Source organism: Salmo salar, chromosome ssa17 (genome assembly GCF_905237065.1).
Source record: "Salmo salar chromosome ssa17, Ssal_v3.1, whole genome shotgun sequence".
NCBI lineage: Eukaryota > Metazoa > Chordata > Actinopteri > Salmoniformes > Salmonidae > Salmo > Salmo salar.
The window spans coordinates 14,152,501-14,169,589 of record NC_059458.1 but is presented as its reverse complement, the minus strand read 5'-3'; the positions used below and the strand labels follow the sequence as shown (position 1 = coordinate 14,169,589).

Here is a 17,089-nt window from a genome sequence, read left to right as displayed (position 1 = left end):
GCTCTAACCACTAGGCTACCTGCCTCCTCTAACCACTAGGCTACCTGCCTCCTCTAACCACTAGGCTACCTGCCTCCTCTAACCACTAGGCTACCTGCCTCCTCTAACCACTAGGCTACCTGCCTCCTCTAACCACTAGGCTACCTGCCTCCTCTAACCACTAGGCTACCTGCCTCCTCTAACCACTAGGCTACCTGCCTCCTCTAACCACTAGGCTACCTGCCACCCACATCAGTGGGTATATAATAGGTATAGTATATATAATTCATAATTAATATGAATCCTCATCGTTAGATTCCGCTCCGCGCGGGAACAAGACGTCTCATATGAAAGAACTCTTGCTTGGCTTGATCAAACTCGGCACAACTTCAGAGCTAGAAGCCTGCCTCTCAGCATTTCATTTGACGCTCGGCCCAAAATCACTTATCTAGACAATCTGAGAACAGGTTATGGCGCAGAGGGATACGGGCAATGTATAATGCATGAGAAGATGGTCTAATGGCTGCTTCATTGGAGCAGCACAGGGGAGAGAAGAGAGAGAGAGAAATACTGGGGGCTTTATTTTGTCGCTTTTCTTATCATGAAAGAGAAAGACAACAACTAGTGCAGTGTGAAATTTGCATGCTATTTGCTGGTCAGTGTGATCTGTCGACTCCTGTGTGTGTGTGTGTGTGTGTGTGTGTGTTGTGTGTGTTCCTCATGCTGCATAATGGCTCTGAGAACACAATTAGAATGCAGAGAAAGGGTCTGGGTGTTTGGAGCTGGCACGAAGACACTGAGTGGCTGACAGACATGTTAAATCACGCAGGCACAGCCTGAGACACACACAACACACACAAATCAGTGATGCAGCCACATAGCAAGAGGTTGTCAGGAGACATGGGCGAGCATATCTGTGTGTGTGTGTGTGTGTGTGTGTGTGTGTGTGTGTGTGTGTGTGTTTGTGTTCCGTATTAAACAAAAGAGGCTTTCTAATTGTTTGGGCTTCATTAATGCAGCAGCTTTTCAGCAGCAACCCAAGCTGTCATAGGAAGGCTGAGTCGGGGAGAAAAGGTGTTTTCACAGGCCTAACAATAACTACATCATTAATGCTGGGGGGAAGTCAGCAACGCATTAAACTCATCCTTCCCTGTGCTGAAAAAAAGGAGAACTTTGAGTTAAAGGTGAATCTTAAGGGTTTTTTAGTTTCTACGCCACTCATTACACAGTGCACAGCCAATATGCTTGACAGTAGTTATGGAGGGTTGTTCTATTCTATATATACTGACAGTAGTTATGAGGGGTTGTTCTATTCTATATATACAGACAGTAGTTATGAGGGTTGTTCTATTCTATATATACAGACAGTAGTTATGAGGGTTGTTCTATTCTATATATACAGACAGTAGTTATGGAGGGTTGTTCTATTCTATATATACAGACAGTAGTTATGAGGGTTGTTCTATTCTATATATACAGACAGTAGTTATGAGGGTTGTTCTATTCTATATATACAGACAGTAGTTATGGAGGGTTGTTCTATTCTATATATACAGACAGTAGTTATGAGGGGTTGTTCTATTCTATATATACAGACAGTAGTTATGGAGGGTTGTTCTATTCTATATATACAGACAGTAGTTATGGAGGGTTGTTCTATTCTATATATACAGACAGTAGTTATGAGGGGTTGTTCTATTCTATATATACAGACAGTAGTTATGAGGGGTTGTTCTATTCTATATATACAGACAGTAGTTATGAGGGTTGTTCTATTCTATATATACAGACAGTAGTTATGAGGGGTTGTTCTATATATACAGACAGTAGTTATGGAGGGTTGTTCTATTCTATATATACAGACAGTAGTTATGAGGGGTTGTTCTATTCTATATATACAGACAGTAGTTATGAGGGGTTGTTCTATTCTATATATACAGACAGTAGTTATGGAGGGTTGTTCTATTCTATATATACTGACAGTAGTTATGAAGGGTTGTTCTATTCTATATATACAGACAGTAGTTATGGAGGGTTGTTCTATTCTATATATACAGACAGTAGTTATGAGGGTTGTTCTATTCTATATATACAGACAGTAGTTATGAGGGGTTGTTCTATTCTATATATACAGACAGTAGTTATGGAGGGTTGTTCTATTCTATATATACAGACAGTAGTTATGAGGGGTTGTTCTATTCTATATATACAGACAGTAGTTATGGAGGGTTGTTCTATTCTATATATACAGACAGTAGTTATGGAGGGTTGTTCTATTCTATATATACAGACAGTAGTTATGAGGGTTGTTCTATTCTATATATACACAGACAGTAGTTATGGAGGGTTGTTCTATTCTATATATACAGACAGTAGTTATGAGGGGTTGTTCTATTCTATATATACAGACAGTAGTTATGAGGGGTTGTTATATTCTATATATACAGACAGTAGTTATGAGGGTTGTTCTATTCTATATATACAGACAGTAGTTATGGAGGGTTGTTCTATTCTATATATACTGACAGTAGTTATGGAGGGTTGTTCTATTCTATATATACTGACAGTAGTTATGAAGGGTTGTTCTATTCTATATATACAGACAGTAGTTATGAGGGTTGTTCTATTCTATATATACAGACAGTAGTTATGGAGGGTTGTTCTATTCTATATATACAGACAGTAGTTATGAGGGGTTGTTCTATTCTATATATACAGACAGTAGTTATGAGGGGTTGTTCTATTCTATATATACAGACAGTAGTTATGAAGGGTTGTTCTATTCTATATATACAGACAGTAGTTATGAGGGTTGTTCTATTCTATATATACAGACAGTAGTTATGGAGGGTTGTTCTATTCTATATATACAGACAGTAGTTATGAGGGGTTGTTCTATTCTATATATACAGACAGTAGTTATGAGGGGTTGTTCTATTCTATATATACAGACAGTAGTTATGAGGGGTTGTTCTATTCTATATATACAGACAGTAGTTATGAGGGTTGTTCTATTCTATATATACAGACAGTAGTTATGAGGGTTGTTCTATTCTATATATACAGACAGTAGTTATGGAGGGTTGTTCTATTCTATATATACTGACAGTAGTTATGGAGGGTTGTTCTATTCTATATATACTGACAGTAGTTATGGAGGGTTGTTCTATTCTATATATACTGACAGTAGTTATGAAGGGTTGTTCTATTCTATATATACAGACAGTAGTTATGAGGGTTGTTCTATTCTATATATACAGACAGTAGTTATGAGGGGTTGTTCTATTCTATATATACAGACAGTAGTTATGGAGGGTTGTTCTATTCTATATATACTGACAGTAGTTATGAAGGGTTGTTCTATTCTATATATACAGACAGTAGTTATGAGGGTTGTTCTATTCTATATATACAGACAGTAGTTATGAAGGGTTGTTCTATTCTATATATACAGACAGTAGTTATGAGGGTTGTTCTATTCTATATATACAGACAGTAGTTATGAGGGGTTGTTCTATTCTATATATACAGACAGTAGTTATGGAGGGTTGTTCTATTCTATATATACAGACAGTAGTTATGGAGGGTTGTTCTATTCTATATATACAGACAGTAGTTATGGAGGGTTGTTCTATTCTATATATACAGACAGTAGTTATGAGGGGTTGTTCTATTCTATATATACAGACAGTAGTTATGAGGGTTGTTCTATTCTATATATACAGACAGTAGTTATGAGGGTTGTTCTATTCTATATATACAGACAGTAGTTATGGAGGGTTGTTCTATTCTATATATACTGACAGTAGTTATGGAGGGTTGTTCTATTCTATATATACAGACAGTAGTTATGGAGGGTTGTTCTATTCTATATATACAGACAGTAGTTATGAGGGGTTGTTCTATTCTATATATACAGACAGTAGTTATGAGGGTTGTTCTATTCTATATATACAGACAGTAGTTATGGAGGGTTGTTCTATTCTATATATACAGACAGTAGTTATGAGGGGTTGTTCTATTCTATATATACAGACAGTAGTTATGAGGGGTTGTTCTATTCTATATATACAGACAGTAGTTATGGAGGGTTGTTCTATTCTATATATACAGACAGTAGTTATGAGGGTTGTTCTATTCTATATATACAGACAGTAGTTATGAGGGGTTGTTCTATTCTATATATACAGACAGTAGTTATGGAGGGTTGTTCTATTCTATATATACAGACAGTAGTTATGGAGGGTTGTTCTATTCTATATATACAGACAGTAGTTATGGAGGGTTGTTCTATTCTATATATACAGACAGTAGTTATGAGGGTTGTTCTATTCTATATATACAGACAGTAGTTATGGAGGGTTGTTCTATTCTATATATACAGACAGTAGTTATGGAGGGTTGTTCTATTCTATATATACAGACAGTAGTTATGGAGGGTTGTTCTATTCTATATATACAGACAGTAGTTATGAGGGTTGTTCTATTCTATATATACAGACAGTAGTTATGAGGGTTGTTCTATTCTATATATACAGACAGTAGTTATGGAGGGTTGTTCTATTCTATATATACAGACAGTAGTTATGGAGGGTTGTTCTATTCTATATATACAGACAGTAGTTATGAGGGGTTGTTCTATTCTATATATACAGACAGTAGTTATGGAGGGTTGTTCTATTCTATATATACAGACAGTAGTTATGAGGGTTGTTCTATTCTATATATACAGACAGTAGTTATGAGGGTTGTTCTATTCTATATATACAGACAGTAGTTATGGAGGGTTGTTCTATTCTATATATACAGACAGTAGTTATGGAGGGTTGTTCTATTCTATATATACAGACAGTAGTTATGAGGGGTTGTTCTATTCTATATATACAGACAGTAGTTATGGAGGGTTGTTCTATTCTATATATACAGACAGTAGTTATGAGGGGTTGTTCTATTCTATATATACAGACAGTAGTTATGAGGGGTTGTTCTATTCTATATATACAGACAGTAGTTATGAGGGTTGTTCTATTCTATATATACAGACAGTAGTTATTAATGGGGAAGTAGAAATCTAACATATATGTAAACCAGTCTCTCTGTAAACCGGCCTCTCTGTAAACCGGCCTCTCTGTAAACCGGCCTCTCTGTAAACCGGCCTCTCTGTAAACCGGCCTCTCTGTAAACCGGCCTCTCTGTAAACCATTTCCTTGTAAACCAGTGTCTCTGTAAACCAGTCTCTCTGTAGAAAGTGTAAAGTGCATTTTGTGTATTTAGTCATGTGCAGTTTAACAGGGTGTTGACAGTGTGTGTGTGTGTGTGTGTGTGTGTGTGTGTGTGTGTGTGTGTGTGTGTGTGTGTGTGTGTGTGTGTGTGATGCACGGCGTGGATTGATGAAGCAGTCTTACCAGAGGTGCTGAGGGTAAATCCCAGTGAGGCTGCAGGGCTGGGGGCCAGACTGCTCTTGGAGTGGGGAGCCGGGGAGGACGAGGAGGAGGAAGAGGAGGAGGAGGCAGCAGGGGAGGAGGTGCGAGCGGTGGGCAGGGTGGGGGGCGCGGGGGAGGCCAGCCGCTCTCCAGACTCCATATCTGTCAAACACAATCCAATCAGCACCGTTACAAAAGCAGAGGAGAGAGAGAATAGAAAGAGAGAAACAGACACTGCTGCCCGCCACTCTCCCTTTCACATCTCACTTCCCCAGAACAATATTTCTACACACCCCACCTCCCATTCAGAGCTCATGGGCCGGGAGGATGGCATCTTTTTGGGGGGGGAATGTCACTAGTTCTTAAGGAGGGGGGTTGGTGTGGAATTAGTGACCATTATCACTTTAACATGACAGTAAATGACAAGTGTTCAGCTGAGAGCGGAGAGAAGAGGCTGTCTGACATTTTGGACGGACAAAACACACACATAGACTTTCTCTCTCTCACACACACACATAGACTTTCTCTCTCTCGCTCACACACACACAAACTCACGTTCTGTCTTTCTCACACACGCAGTTCACACATGCACCCTCGCACATAGCGTGATCTATTTGATTTACAAGAGTGTTCCCAGCTCTTTTTACATAAAACAGTCTCCCTCTCACAGTATGAAATAGTCCCCCCTCTCACAGTGTAAAACAGTCCCCCCTCTCACAGTGTAAAACAGTCCCCCCTCTCACAGTGTAAAACAGTCCCCCCTCTCACAGTGTAAAACAGTCCCCCCTCTCACAGTGTAAAACAGTCCCCCTCTCACAGTGTAAAACAGTCCCCCTCTCACAGTGTGAAACAGTCCCCCTCTCACAGTGTGAAACAGTCCCCCTCTCACAGTGTGAAACAGTCCCCCTCTCACAGTGTGAAACAGTCCCCCTCTCACAGTGTGAAACAGTCCCCCCCCTCACAGTGTGAAACAGTCCCCCCCTCAGTGTGAAACAGTCCCCCCTCTCACAGTGTGAAACAGTCCCCCCTCTCACAGTGTGAAACAGTCCCCCCTCTCACAGTGTGAAACAGTCCCCCTCTCACAGTGTGAAACAGTCCCCCTCTCACAGTGTGAAACAGTCCCCCCTCTCACAGTGTGAAACAGTCCCCCCCTCTCACAGTGTGAAACAGTCCCCCCTCTCACAGTGTGAAACAGTCCCCCCTCTCACAGTGTAATACAGTCCCCCCTCTCACAGTGTAATACAGTCCCCCCTCTCACAGTGTGAAACAGTCCCCCTCTCACAGTGTGAAACAGTCCCCCCTCTCACAGTGTGAAACAGTCCCCCCTCTCACAGTGTGAAACAGTCCCCCCTCTCACAGTGTGAAACAGTCCCCCCTCTCACAGTGTGAAACAGTCCCCCCTCTCACAGTGTGAAACAGTCCCCCCTCTCACAGTGTGAAACAGTCCCCCCTCTCACAGTGTGAAACAGTCCCCCCCTCTCACAGTGTGAAACAGTCCCCCCCTCTCACAGTGTGAAACAGTCCCCCCCTCTCACAGTGTGAAACAGTCCCCCCTCTCACAGTGGATGTAGTTAACAGGCAAACTAAAGCCTTCACAGTTCCACTTTCTTTCAGCCTTGTACAAAACACACAGAGGGCTTTCAAAGACTCCTCTAAGACCCAATAGACTTCTCTCCGCTGTGGAACTATTGTGCTCCCGTCCATTAACAGCCTCATAGAGAACTGGCATTACTGACAACACTGGTTCAAATAAACCTCGGGAGACAACGGCAGGGTTAGATGATTCCACTGTCGCTTATTTCTACTCCATTATTTCCTCCTACCCACCTTCTCTTACACAAACATTCAGGCAGGCAGAACACACACACACTCTCTCACATACACATGCGTACACACACACACACACACACACACACTCTCTCTCTCTCTCTCATGTACACACGCGTACACACACACTCTCTCTCGCACGTACACACACTTTCTCACACATGCACACATGTGCCACGCACACACACAAAATCTCTCCCATATCACACGGCCCCTGACTCTCTCCTCTCTCTCCTCTCTCCTCCCGTTTCCATCCCTTTACCTGACACTAATCCAGGTAGGAAAATCCCCTTGAAAAGCACAGTTTGCAGATTGTGTTTTACAGGCTGCCTTTCATATTGTGTCATTACACATAAACAGTCTCCCTTAGTCCCCCTCCTCTCTCTCTCCCTCCTCTGCAGCAGGCACAGGGACACTGATTAGATCTCAGAGACAAAAGCTGCTATCCTCTGAATATCAAGTATCAGCCAGGAGCTAGGCTGACGGGAGGGGGGGAGGGGGGAGGACGGGACGCAAATGACAAGAAAACCTGCTGCAATCCTCGGGGATCTGGCTGCTGCCTGGCTACTGCGCGTGGTGCTGGAGGAGGACTGTTGCAGGGCGGCCATTGCGGTTCAGTTGTTGCTGTGGCAAATATGGGCCGTGGCTGTGTCCCCCATCGGCACCCTATTCCCTATGTAGTGCACTACTTTTGACCAGAGTGCTATGGGCCCTGGTCAAAGGTAGTGGATTATGTAGGGACTAGGGTGTCATTTGGGACACATGCATGATCATGTGTACTTACCAGAGAGGTCAAGGGTCAGCGGGAGGGACCCGTTCCTCATGCACGGACATGACAGGTTCATTTAGCCAAATCATTAGGTCGTTTGTGGATTCTTTTTTAAACGCATGTTTTAGCAATAAACCTCCGTTTTTAATGACCGTGTTTTGCGAAAAGCTGTATCAATATTTTTCTAATTCAGTATAAAACATATTTTGCTCTCTGCTCAAATGTAATACTAGGTTCACCATTGCACTGCTGTCACCATTGTCTCAGATAAACAGGTGACAATCAATAGCGGCTGGATGGAGATCAGGTTTTACAACGCAGATAAAAACGGCAAAAACAACGGCTCATCTCTCCGACAAAATGAGACGGGGGCTTATTTTGTGTCAGGTAATCAACGGAGCGGATCATTCGGTGTGATTTCAAATGGCAATTCAGAGACGAGAGAGACAGAGAGAGGGGGAAAGAGAAAGAGAAGGCATTTTGTCTGAAGGAGACGCAGAAACAAACCCCACCAGGGATGAATGACGGCGTGTAAACCATTCCTGTCATTTCTCAATATCTGCACTTATGCCTCGGCCTGTCAAAACCCAAAGACGTGAAGAGAATTCATTTCCTCTAAAAAAGCGATTCCTTCTGGGGTAAAAAAAAAAACAGCCCTCCTCCTTATCTCATCTTACACAGCATCTCTGACAAGGGATTCTTCTTCTCCACCACATGAGACAAAACGACTGTCCCTCGTCTTCTAATTCCGACGTCCACAACAACAAACTGATCACTTAGTACTATTAAATCTATTAAGAATCATACGATTGGAGCGGGTAAGAGGATACCACCTGACGCAGCAAACAATGATTGCAACAATAATGGACCGCCGAGGTATTTAAGGATCCAATCCTGACTTAATTATGATAAATTAAAATGGATTTAGCATCAGAATTAGCTTGATTTTATAGGTAATTAACGGCGCGGCACAGTGGCGGTATAAGGCGGGCGGTATAATCTCCGTGAACGGCTAAATTAATTTGACTTAGGTAACGTTGAGCCAATCAGCGAGCTGCGTTGTGACCAAACAGCAGGCCGCGGATGGTACGAGAGGAGAGATTTATGCTAATAGCCCCCAAATGATTTATAAGATGTGTTACCTCGGCAGAATCACAGTCACGTCCACATATACAACACACCATTCAGCTGCCAAAACAAGCTGCAAATGGTGGTAAGAATGGCCCTTCAGGAAATCTGCTGGGAATATAAACAGCTCGCTAGCTGGGTTTTTATGAGTGGATGTGGCCTCGATAGCAGCCTTCACATGTCCCTGCTATTGTGGAAGAAGACCCTCCTCCTCTTCTCTGCTGTGTGTGAGAGGGGAGGTGTGTGTGTGTGTGTGTGTGTGTGTGTGTGTGTGTGTGGAGGCCTGTATGTGTGTTTGCATGTGCCACAAATACTCTACCTTCTTAAGTATGCACTAGCTAGCTGCTTTAGTTATGATAATGGGTGCACGTGCGTGTATCTGTAAGCTAACACTAGGCCTTCTGTGTGTGTGTGTGTGTGTGTGTGTGTGTGTGTTGACACTATGTGTGTGTGTGTGTGTGTGTCAAATGGCTGCATGCTTCGAGGAGGACAGAGCTGGGCCCTTGCTGGTAGCTTGCTTCCCCCCCCCCACAGTAACAGATGGCCGATGCTAACAGAGATAATCCGGCAACAGTCATCAGCATGGATCAGCGCTAGTCAGAGTGCGGACACAATGTCTCCTCTCCCCTAATGGAGGGAGCGAGAGAGGGGAAAACACATTATTCCCCATGTCTTAACCCTATTCAAAGTCACACACTGCCTGCCTGCCTCTCAGCCCGAATCCTCCGTCTCTCTCTTTCTATCCTCTCCGCCTACAGCCCCTCAGTGTTGTGTCTATCTTCGCCTCTTCATCTCACATCTCCGCATTCAACAAACACCTTTATTCTTGGCTCTGTCATTTCCCCATCACACCAGAAAGAACATCTAAATCATAAAGGGCCTAAAACCCACTTGTAAATCCATACAGTGAATGAGGTGAAAATTAGCCACGATATGGATGCCACTGTAGTTGCATCTTCCTGTCTTGTACACACTGGTTAAACTGATTGGCTGGATGTGTGCGATGTGAAACTGGAGGCGGCCTCCTGAAGCGTGGAGCCGGCCCTGGGCTCCTTTGGGGCTCCGCTGTGCGACGGTTGCCTGGTGATACTGGCGGCTCCTGTGTCGTCTCCGGCACTCCGGCACCCGTCATGTCCCGCGGCCTTGTTCAACACAATTAGAGGCCTTAATGCGACAAAGAGCAGAGCAACCTGCAGCACTCTGTACTGTGTCACCAATGGGACCCTATTCCCTATATAGTGGGGCTCTGGTCACAAGCAGTGCACTGTATAGGGAATAGGGTGCCATTTGGGTCGTTTAGTATCCCCCGCTTCACTACACTACGTGGGCGGCAGAAATAGGAGAGTAAAGTGTGAGAGATTGGGGACAGAGCACGTATGCTCACCGCTGTTTACCAGAGTGCTCGTATTATGTCCTTCTTTCAACTCCTTTATTTATCGTGGATCTAGAAGTTATGTCATTGTAAATAGGCTTAAACTCCATCTAGACATTTCCTTGCTGGCGTTTTATATATATATATATATATAGAGAGAGAGAGAGAGGGGTCATGGACCCAGACTGAGAAATTACCAGTATATCCCTCACTACACCCGACCTTGCACATTTCAGTCCCCACTGTTTACCTTTTCACGGTGTGTGTGTGTGTTTACTCATGGCTGTCTTGTTTGCACTAAACACTAAGTGACACAGATGAATCCAGATCGTTCTACTCAGATCCCCTCCCTACCCCGCCTACACACACACAAACACTACCACTAGGCAGGAAGTGACATAATGCCAACAGGAAGCCATGGCCTTTGTCCCGGGTTAAACCTCAGACTATTACCAGACTACTGAGTCACAGCACTGACAGCATCAGACAGACACGATGATGATGGGTAACAACAGTGACATAGCCTAGCACAGTTGGGCCAATGGGCACACCGCACAATGCCCCTGTGTGTGTTGACTGTTAAGTGGCCACAGTCTGCTCTTTAAACCCCGCCCCTTTTCTGCACACCCGCCCAGCGACAGATGGCAGAGCAGGGCATGTTGGGAAGGGCAACATCTCTCACCCCATTACACCGCCTTGGCAGCGGTATCCTTCCCGTACTGTTGCAGCCAATCCACGGACAGCCCAGCTCCACTGCAAGGCCACTAGTGGTGACTGTCAGGACAATAACACACCGCCAGGGGAAACCGCTCAGTCCTCCTGCACCGAAGGACTTGATTCACAGTCATAAGAACGCAGACGGGCTGCCTGATTCTACACTCACACTGCGATCTGTGTTGTGGTTTTCAGCGACAATAATGTGATTTTGGGCCTGGGATGGAAACCACTGAAGAGGGGTAGCTGAGCTTGTCACTTGTGTTAAATGTCAAATGTCTGCCTGTGACAGAACTGTCACAGCTAGAACTTGCTCTGCTCGCCTACAACTAAACTCAACTCAGTATAACTTCAACTGACTGGAGAGAATCTAACGGAGGCCTACATTTTGGAACAGTCTATTCCTTTAAAAGAGTGTCTTAAATAATCCCTCTGCACCCCCCCCTCCCAAAACATTTATACAATAAAATAAAAAAGCCTTTTGTGAACTAACACAACTTTTCCCCTCCCCCTTATTAGCTCTGTCTTTGCTGATAGCTACTTTATTGAGGAAAAATGTACTTACTATGACTGTGATATGTGGGTGTCCCACCTAGCTATCTTAAGATGAATGCACTGACTGTACGTCGCTCTGGATAAAGAGTCTGCTAAATGACTGAAATGTTCATGTAAAAATGGCTATGTATCTCAGTGAGGAGAAGCAGGCCCTTCAGGCCACTAGGCCAGGTCCGGTTCCTCCTGGAATGCAGCAGTCTGCAAGGGAAGAACGTTACATTCTACACTCCACACAGATAGACTGGCATTTCTCAGCTAACCTACAGTAGGACTATATCTCCCGACAGGTCAACAACACCAGGAATACGATGGGAAATGTGTTTCCTCTGTAGTTTTGGGAAGCAGAAATCCTTTTTCACTCATGTTGCTTTTTGAAAGAGAAAGGAGGTGTAGGTAGGTTCCGAGGCCTATGTAGCAAACATCTCTACCCACCTAAGCAATAGTAGGCGAAATGCTGCTCAATTTGCATATAGAGCCATCATCAAATATGTCCCCATGGAAACCTTGTGGGGTCTTAAGATCATTAGCCACACCAAAGCCTAATGCAGGCAGACAGGCAGCTCTCTCAGTGAGTGATTCAGTCCTGATGAATTTGCTATTCTTCCACCCTCTGCTCTCTCTCCACAAGCCAATCTCGCCCTCATTACCGCCCGTCGCAGCACATTCAGATCTGCCCCAAACCGGATATATTTAGAGGACTCCATTACGCAGAGAGAGAAAAGGAATGTGTGTGTGTGTGTGTGTGTGTGTGTTCTACAATGAACAAACACCATAGAGACATGGACGCAGAGCGAGGCAAGCCAACGCTTGTTAGGGATAATAACACTTGGCTGTTACTATACATGACATATATTCTTCCTGGTTCCTACCCTTGTTCAGTTTTAAATCATCTCCTCTGCACTGCTTCTTCCTCCAGGCTCCATCAACTGTGATGATCTATTGCTGATGATTATTAAATGACATTCAATTGGTGTGAGAAGGACCGTTAATGAGACAAATCTGATACTTTCAGGTAGACAAGAAGACTACGAAAATGTCATAGCAAACTAGATATCCAGCCACACGGCTGGGCTGTAAACGGCTGTAATACTCCATACCTGACATTTATAACATGTCATTTTGATCAGTGGAGAATTATACACTTCATACCACTTCAGCAAATTCTACTTTAACACACACACACACACACATTCACTGTAAGCATCATTGTAATGTTCATTTCAAGTGTCAATTGGTCCCCTAAGAGATGGTTCACCAAAAAAGCAATTTGAAACAAAGTAAAAAGATTTATTCATACAGGATTAGATTGACACAGTTCACACAGAGCTGGGTCAATTCACCAAAAGGCCACAGCTTTCGCTACCAGGTCCAGTCCAATATTAGAACAATCATAACATTTTCCATCAGGGTACAATAAACAGTCTAGTACCGTTTTTATCAGCCACAACAGCCATGTGTGTGGGCATAGGGGAGAAATGGAAGAGGAGGAGGCTTAGCAACACAGGGAAGACGGGGAGAGAGAGTGAAGGATGCGGGGAGAGAGAGAGGGAGAGATCGACTGCTACACTCCAGATATGCATAATGCAGATGACATGCGTGTCAAACGCAAGACAAAACGAAAGTGACAGAATCATGGAGTGTCCTGCGAGCATCGGCACAGCCCGGTTTAGCCAGCAACGGAGCTAGCTGTTATAAATACACACCGCAATGACAGAAGCAACCATCTCTCCCATCAAGTATTTTCCTGGGATTAAATAGGCCTACACTTTTAGGCAATTCAAATGGGCCAACTTCAGTGCAATTCAATACATTTTACACATCTCATGCTTAGAGATTTAAACGACAAAATGTGTCAATGATATGTACATTTATACACTATTACAGGATTATAATGAATGTCTAGCCACTTCTAAGCTGAGGGAGATATACCAGTGACTAAGAAGAGATGGCCAATGCCATGATCAAGCATTCCTTAGTGCAGACAGAAATGTGTGGTCACAAAGCTCATTCTATATGACTCCACTTTGACTGCATCAACTGACGGCAGAGAGATATGCTCGTACAATTGGAATTTATAAAATGGAAATTCCCTTCACATTCAAATGAAAGTTGGGGTTTTAGGCTGCGTTTCTGTATAAGCACTTAGTGACATCAGCTGATGTAAAAATAGCTTTACAAATACATTTGACTGAATGTTCCCTTGGTGGGTGTACTGACGGCCATATTTGATATTCAGTGGCTGTAGGCTTCACCGGGAGCCCTGGTTTACTAAAAACCCTCAGCCAAGTTGCAAACCCCTTAACTCCTGGCCCTGGTGGCTCAGCCTAATGTTCCTTTAGCACAGGAAGGCGAGGACTAGCAGGATAGAGATATCCCATTAAATGTTGATGTTTCCCGCTGCTGTCTGAATGTGTACGTGTTGCAGTGTGTTGGGCTGGGCCTGAGAGCTCTCTGTGTGTGTAATGAGCTCATGTACTGTTGTCGTGGCTAAATGAAGCCTCCAGGCTCCCTCTCAAAGCCTGTTTCCTATATCCTACCACCCTCCCCCCAAACACTCCCCAGCTCCCCCCCTGCTGGAGCTTGGCTGGTTTTTACAGCGCCCGGACGCATTCTAGAGTTAGCATAATTGTGTAATTATGATTTCAGTTAAAGAGATAGCCTCTGTTTGATTTCCTCTGACTGAGCTGTGCAAATAGGCAACACAGCATATGCAGAGCAGATACCTACTCTTCTACATGTGTAGAAGACTAACGGAGGTTGCAGGGGGTGTGCTGCAGCATCTGTCTGTATCAACAGGCAGGTGTTAGTGCTCACGTGTGTCGTTTCACGACCAGGCCCGTTCAGAACACCTTCCACTAATAAAACCGATGGAAGACCGAGGAGGCTAGCTAGTCCTCGAAATCGACAGCAACAACTACAACAATCCTGCGACAGCTATAGCAGCTCGGTTGTCAGGGACGCCGCTGAACAATAGGCTTTTGGTGACATTTCGATTATTAGTGCTGGGAACTGGATTGACGCTCTACTGTCTGTTCAACACGGGGAAAAGACGGCTGGAAAAGAGTCTGTGGTCCTTTATTGACAGAGCGGAAGAGAACGCAGCAGGCAGAAGGCCACTCCGTTCTGCTCCAATGCTACATGAGAGAGGCCAGTGTTCACACACACACACACACAGAGTGCAGCAGGTGAGATAGCTGCCATCTCACAGCGTCTTGCTCGGGGAGAAGAGAGAGAAGCGCTCTGACATTTTATGAAGCACTCGGCAGAAAGAAAAGCAGGGAGGACCCGTGTGCGTGTAATGGCGGCTGGACTGGCATTCTCTCACACGTTTGCCTGATATCATCTACCTTCATTAGCATAATCTAATCAATTTCAGAAAATTGCCTTTTAATTACCGAGAACACGCTCCTCTCACTCTCACTCTTAGATGAACCCCTGTCTTCGAATATCTCTCTATAGAAACCAAACTAGAGCTGGAAATGAAGTAGGGATTAGACTTAGAAATAACTGGAGACATGCACACGATTTTATCACCTTTCCGGAAACAACATACAATTTAAGATGCCATAATTGTTGTGTCAATATGTCTTATTAATAGCATCATTAATGTTATACATTATTGATTAACAGGTAGTAGCCTTAAATATGTCTTCATCTTCAAGGGAAAGTGAAAATACACCTCGAGGTGTAAAAATCCTTAACAGTATTTCGCTACAGCTGACTACTTCTTCAGACCCAAGGCTGCTCCTATATGTAACAAGTAGAGCCTAATGACTAAAAACGACGGCATTAAAACGGTCCCTCCGTAAAATGGGGATCTATAGCAGTGATTCATCCTGTGCCGTGTTGTTGTGGCCTGACAGCCTCTCTGTTGAACAATGATTAACAGTCAGTGACTCCACTCAACCCAGCAGCGCTAACACACTGTTGACATTAGCCCAGCTCCCATAGAGGCCAATGCTACGGGCTATGCTATGCTAACAGCTACGGTCACCTGGCTTAGTTACACACATTACAGCCACGACAGGCCACTGTAAAAAGTACTGCCGGCGTGATAATACGATTCCACAGCGTGTGGGAGGACACGGTGCGGCCCAATCCCTGTGTGTATCATCCATCCTACACCACAACCTTCAACTAAAGCCTCTTTCATTAATGTGAGACATTTGCATTTGTGATGAGGATTGGGGGGGGGGACCCGAGAGACATATTTTAGATGAAGAAAAAAAAACAAGGAAATACATTTGAACGTCTAACACTCATTTACAATTATATTACATTACAAGTTTGAAAGCGCAGCAGAGTCAAAAGATGTATTCTGTATTCGCGAGGGGTTTTAATAAATAAAATAAAATAATAAAACACCCCAGGCAAATAAACTCTTGACACTCGTTTCGCACAACCTTTAATGACAACCCAAGCGAGAAACGACAGACAGGCATAGCTTCGCCTTCACTCCCATGCTAGCCAATTAGGCTGGAATTTCAAACTGAAGATAATCAGCTTCACTTTGGGCTCCATTGACTCATGCTAATTTGGATGAAATTGCTGTACCTTTAAGAGCGCCGAAACAGACCAAGCATCTCTTTTGTACAAGTCACTTGCTTCCGCTGTCAGCTGCACTAAATTGAACGTGTCTAGTTGCACATGCCTTTACTTCCATCATTGTCAGGTAATATGATTTGTGCAGCAAATGGCGTTGAACACTTAACATGTCCGGTTAGCTGAGCCAACATACGTTTTCTCCTTCTGTTTCTTCAATTCACAAACGTACTCTATTTCAATGACGCAGAACACGTCGCCACATGTTATGCAGTGGTGACCGGGTGTTGAAACGTGATGAGGAGGCACCCAGAGTTTTTCCCGGGTCAAGTAACATGGCAAGGGAAAACTCATGTCTCTGGTGATGAGTTGAAGATTCTTGTCACATGTTTGGCTCAAATTCACTCAATCCAATTCTGTCCAGCACACTGTCCTTCCCCCCAGGCTAAACGTAAAACACCCTTTAAAACTAACCAGCTGAGGTTCTGAATGGATGGTGTAGCAGTCTAACTTCGCACATTAGCTCCCTCCCTGTATGATTTTCACTGATGAACCAGAACAGAAACCTCCACTTCTTGACTGTGTTCAACTTCATAGTTACAGCAGCAGTGACTCCAACAATAACAGACTGGTTTCACAAATGCTATCAGCACAATGACTGTTTTTCCCCTCTCGTTGCCCCACAGCAACAGGAGCGGTGCTACAGTGCTATGGCAGTGTTTGATGTGAAACTGGAACCCATCTGGCTCCTCCTCGGGAGCCCAGCACTTCCTCATAGCG

General features: G+C 43.9%; 1 protein-coding gene across 7 annotated transcripts in view; it reads right to left on the bottom strand.

Moving 5' to 3' along the window:
• The window catches only part of LOC123728154 (bromodomain adjacent to zinc finger domain protein 2B), a 52,107-nt gene that overhangs the window by 6,300 nt on the left and 28,718 nt on the right, over positions 1 to 17,089 (bottom strand). For all 7 annotated transcript variants that reach the window (XM_045698862.1, XM_045698866.1, XM_045698868.1 and 4 more), the window contains one exon: positions 5,385 to 5,564. In XM_045698862.1, coding sequence (XP_045554818.1) covers positions 5,385 to 5,562 — 178 coding nt within the window. In that variant the 5' untranslated portion in view covers positions 5,563 to 5,564. The remainder of the gene's footprint in view (positions 1 to 5,384; positions 5,565 to 17,089) is intronic.